Here is a 5,366-nt window from a genome sequence, read left to right as displayed (position 1 = left end):
GTGTGGCCTTTGAAGGTACTGGGACCATGGGTGGGTAGAGGTTGCAAGAGTGTATGGGGGAAGAGGGTGATGGGTGTGTGAATGTAATGAAGGAAGAACTGGTGTTGAGTGGTGGATGTAATGAATAATAACATCACAAAAACATTGCTTATGTCCTTCATTCGCATTTATTCTCCTTCTTTTATGTTCTCTCTGGTTTGTTTCAAGATTGTTTCATACTTTTTATTTAGACACTTTGCCATATTCCCTTCTCTATAGAACTAAGAAAATATTTCTTTGTTTTTTCCATTTTTTTTCATTTTCAGATATGAAATCTTACCATTGACCTTTTTTTACAGTCAATTTTGTCCATGCCACATATTGAATTATTCTATATTTTCAGTTCCATGTGCCATTTTTACATGAAAGGAATAAATATTGGTCTTCCGTTCTATAATGGCTGTTAGTTGTAGACTTTTGTAAAATGGCAACAACCAATAGGAAAGAACTATTTACTGAATCATAAAAGACCTAAAATCACACACACACACACACACACACACACACACACACTCATATGCACACACAGCCGTAAGAGAGGGAATTGATGTTTGCCAGTCAGTGATCAAATGCCACAAGTGTTTGACCTTTTTGCTCAACTTGATATTCAGAGACCAATGATGCAGATGCTGGAAGAGAGCAATTATCAATTGTGAAAGAATTGCTGTTTGACACCACTGAGCTAACTACACATACTTTGGGAGCTGCCGACATATACAGGAAGAGCTTGTTCCAGTGACATCAAGTTCTACCGCCACCACCACCACACCTTGACATTTCTCTTCTCACAACTTCAATGATGTTCTTCAACAGTCACAGAGTTTAACTTTTTGGTTTACACTTGAAGTGTTAAAGAGCTTTAAACATTGAGACTGTGATAATGCTTTCACTGTTGAGAGTATTATTGAATAAAACTGTTGGGGCCAACTCAGAGTAATTTCACTTCATGACTTGGCTGTGTCTAAAACTAAAAGACATAAACCAAACTCTGAAGAGCTTGATTCCATCATCTGGTTATAATTCCTGCAGAGAACCACTTCATTTCACTTACACAATTATTATTATTATTATTATTATTATTATTATTATTATTATTATTATTATTATTCTTTTTTACTCTTTTATTTGTTTCAGTTATTTGACTGCGGCCATGCTGGAGCATCGCCTTTGGTCAAACAAATTGACCCCAGGACTTATTCTTTGTAAGCCTAGTACTTATTCTATCGGTCTTTTTTGCCGAATTGCTAAGTTACAGGGACATAAACACACCAATATCGTTTGTCGAGCGATGGTGGAGGAACAAACACACACATGCAATAAACACCATTCATGTGTGGGTCATTGCCAGTGCCACCTGACTGGCTCCCCATGCCGGTGGCATGTAAAAAGCAACATGCGAATGTGGTCGGTGTCAGCACCCCCGCCCTGACTGGTTCCTGTTCTGGTAGCACGTAAAAAGCACCCACTATACTCTCGGAGTGATTGGCGTTAGGAAGTGCATCCAGATCAGATTGGAGCTTGGCGCAGCCTCCTGGCTTGCCAGTCCCCAGTCAAACCGTCCAACCCATGCCAGCATGGAAAACAGACATTAAGCGGTGATGATGATATATACAACGGGCTTCTTTCAATTTCCACTCACAAGTCTTTGGTCGACCCAAGGCTATAGTAGAAGACACTTGCCCAAGGTGCCACGCAGTAGGACTGAACCCAGAACCATGTGGTTGGTAAGCAAGCCTCTTACCACACCGCCATGTCTGCACATTATAATATTGGTGAGAAAGGCAGTGAGCTGGAAGAATTGTTAACATGCCAGACAAAATGGTTAGCAGCATTTCTTTTGACTTTATGCTGCCAGGGTTGATAGAACAAGAAACAGTTGAGTTCTTGGATTGATGTAATCCACATATCCCCTCCCCCAAACTTGTTGGCCTTGTGCCAAAATTTGAAACTATCATATTGGGGAGAGACATGAGCATCACAACATCATATCTGGGTCTTTGTTTACCTCTCAGCTGTCATCCATTGTTTCATAATTAAGAATTTTATTTGATGATTTTTTTTTCTTTTCATTTTCTTCCAGGATTTTCTTGTTATATTTCTACATTGTTCCTAATTAAAGCTTCATTAAACCTTTATTTTCTGGGTTTTTTTGTTTTTGTTTCAGGTTATTGTCTCATTGTAATGACTCCACCCTTGATCAGAAAACCTGCCAGGAGTATATACTCTATTTGTGTCCTGTGGGGCCTCTTCAGAAGCAACTTGCTGATTATTTTGAGAAGACTCGAGTTCAGTGCGGCTGGAATGGAGCTCATGCTTATTTCCCCCACATCACCCTCTGTCACTTCTTTAAGGTAGAGTTCTTACTTCATTTCGTCGGAGACTCAAACACATAGAAACGGCAGCCAAATCTCCCTCTAATCTTAAATAAAGAAACAATATATCAGAGTATGTAGATCTAGACATAATCCTGATAAATCAGATAATATAGATCTAAGCATGATCCTTATATATCAGATAATATAGATCTAGACATAATCCTAATCACACATGATGTTTATGACTAGAAAATATCTGATCTTTGGTCTACTGGTTTAGGATTAACCTGGAACTAAGCAGCCATAACAACACTATTTACAAAACTTACATGCATTCTTTTTTTATTAATAAACTTCATTAATTTATTAAATTAGCTGTTATTTCCATTTTTGCTGTGTATTTGTTGCCTTTCTTCAAAGTTCTTGCTTGTGTTTCAAAGAAAATAGGGTGGATTACACCAGTTGAATAATTTATTTCACCTGAGGAAAGGACTTGAGTCTGGCAATGTGGTTTTGAATATTTTCTATACATCATCATTTAACGTCCATTTTCCAAGCTGATATGGGTTGGACAGTTTGACAAGATGCAATGGGTCCAAGGATTGCATCATGCACCATGGTTTCTACAGCTGGGATGCCCTTCCTAATGCCAACCACTTCACAGCACGTACTGGGTGTTCTTGTTGGTGCCACCAGCACCAATGAGGTTGCCATGCAACTGATAAGACTACAAACTCGAAGTGGTGGGGTGGGGTGGGGTAACTTTATGTTAAGAGAATGAATGAGAGAAGGCTGGAACAGAACCGTTTTCTTTCTGAAGAGGAACTAAATGACTATTCACATTTTAGAGGTTGAGAGGTGAATGAAAAGTGAATAAAAAAAAGTGGGGATGAGGGGTAAGAGTAGATCTTTAAGGTACAAAGTTTTTTTGGGTTTTTTTTTTTTTTTTGCATTTTTGTGTTAAAATCTATTTTATTTATTAAAAAGGAAAAACAAGATCATTTTCTCTCTATTCACAAACAAATGGGCACTCTTTTCCTTTGCAACTGGGGTAGCCGAGTATCTCATCTATAGTTAGATATTTATATCTACCCCCCCCCCACTTTTATATTTTAATCTCTCAACTGGCACAAATCCACCTCCCTCGGTTCCACTTTGTCTTGCAGTTGAGAGGTCTTCATCTCACACTTGGTGACTCTACTGGTGTTGGTGTCACATACAGAGCACCAGTGCGGGTGCCACAAGCAACCAGTACACTATGGTTGGCATTAGGAAGGGCAATCAGCCTGTAGAGACCATTCCAAAGCAGACAGTGGAACCTGGTGCATCACTCTGACTTGCCTAGCTCCTATCAGACTGTCCAGCATGGAAGATGGATGTTAAATGATGAGGATGGTGTGGGCATGTCTGAAAGGATATTGCTTGCAGTAAGGGACTAGCTCAGAATTTACAATTTCTGTATCTGGAATGATATTTCTCTGATTTGAAACGAAATCAAAGAATAAACAAAACCAGATATAACCAGTATTATTGTTAGCTAAAATAGATATTCAAAAATTCTCATCTTTCCTATAATTAATTTGATTAACTTCATTTATTATTAATTAAATGATATTGAAACTTATACGTCTGTTTTTGTTTCACAGGCAGAGGACAGTAAAATTCCCTATTTGACCAAAGCTTTAAATAAACTCCAAGAGAAACTGTTAAAAGCGCCAGGCCACTTAGAACTTGAGTTTTTCTCTCAAGTCAACTTTATCGGTCTCTTAGTACAGAAATGTTATTATGATTTCTTGGAGGAAATTGTTGCTGATTATGCTGAAGAGATTCGTAAAGTAGGTAAGGTTTTTCTTCTTTTCTTTTTTCCTTACACTCAGTTTTTTGTCTTTTTTTTTTTATCTTCATTATTTCTTTTGAAGTTTTATTTCAAATTTTACCAGCATGTCATTACATGTTCCAGCAAACTGCCAATGTGCATGTGTGTCTATATATATATAGACACACATGTGCATAGACTTATATACAGACGTTTGCATATGTGAATCCACTCACCTGCAAATTATTTACACACCTGTATGTAAACACAGATTTCTACCTTAATGTTTTATCTTTGTGACATTTTAGTCTTAAATATTCAGAGATTGTCTTTTATAGAATCTGCTTGTCTGTTTGTCACTCTCGATACATGTCAGCATTTTCTAATCAGTTTATGAAATAACAATCAGAAAAACAAGAATATTTGTTCCCGATTAAAAGTATTCAGTGACACATGTTGTTGCTGTTGTTGGTGGTGGTGTTGTTGGCTTGTATCTCTCTCTTTCTAAACTGGTGACTGATATTACATTTCATTCCAAGTGTGAAATCGAAGAAAGAATGTTTGCTTTTGAAGAATATTTATGAGGAAGGGAAAAATACATAAACCATATTGTTTGTGTAAAATATATATTTATACTGTGTACACACAAACACACACACTCGCGCATATATATCTCATCACATCATCATATGATATCTGCTTTCTGTGCTGGTGTGAGTTGGATGATTTCCAGCGAACTGGAGAAGTGCAAGGTCACGACGTGAAGCTCCAATGTCATCTTTGGAATGGTTTCTCTGGCTGGATTCCCTTCTTAATGACAACCATTTTACAGAGTGGCACTGGTGCTTGTGAGGTTGCCATGGAACTTGCAAAACTGGAACTGGAAAAGAACCGAGAAAAAGGAAAAGGGGAAAAGCTTTCACTTCTGAGAGGAAGTATTTGGGTGGGGAAGATGGAGATGTGTGGTTTATGCCGGGTCTTGATAGAGGGACAAGCACAGGGGTCTTGCTATAGAAGAGATATATAACTGAAGGAGATAAAAGGAGGGTGGTGATGGTGTGAACATAAGAGAGAGGATATGGAGAGAGAGAGAGAGAGAGCCATGGGAGGGGCTGAGAGAGTGGATGCTTTCGTAAGAGGGTGAAGGGGAGGATAAAGAGGGGAGTAATAGAGTGGTTAATGTAATGAGTGATGAG

At 38.2% G+C, this 5,366-nt stretch overlaps 1 protein-coding gene across 1 annotated transcript in view; it reads left to right on the top strand.

The window, feature by feature from the left end:
- LOC106869956 (protein UBASH3A homolog) overlaps positions 1 to 5,366 on the top strand; it is a 107,399-nt gene that overhangs the window by 69,035 nt on the left and 32,998 nt on the right. The window contains exons 4-5 of the mRNA XM_052974152.1: positions 2,204 to 2,390; positions 4,001 to 4,193. Coding sequence (XP_052830112.1) covers positions 2,204 to 2,390; positions 4,001 to 4,193 — 380 coding nt within the window. The remainder of the gene's footprint in view (positions 1 to 2,203; positions 2,391 to 4,000; positions 4,194 to 5,366) is intronic.

Source organism: Octopus bimaculoides, chromosome 1 (assembly GCF_001194135.2).
Source record: "Octopus bimaculoides isolate UCB-OBI-ISO-001 chromosome 1, ASM119413v2, whole genome shotgun sequence".
Taxonomy (NCBI): domain Eukaryota; kingdom Metazoa; phylum Mollusca; class Cephalopoda; order Octopoda; family Octopodidae; genus Octopus; species Octopus bimaculoides.
This window is presented reverse-complemented; position numbering and strand designations above follow the sequence as displayed.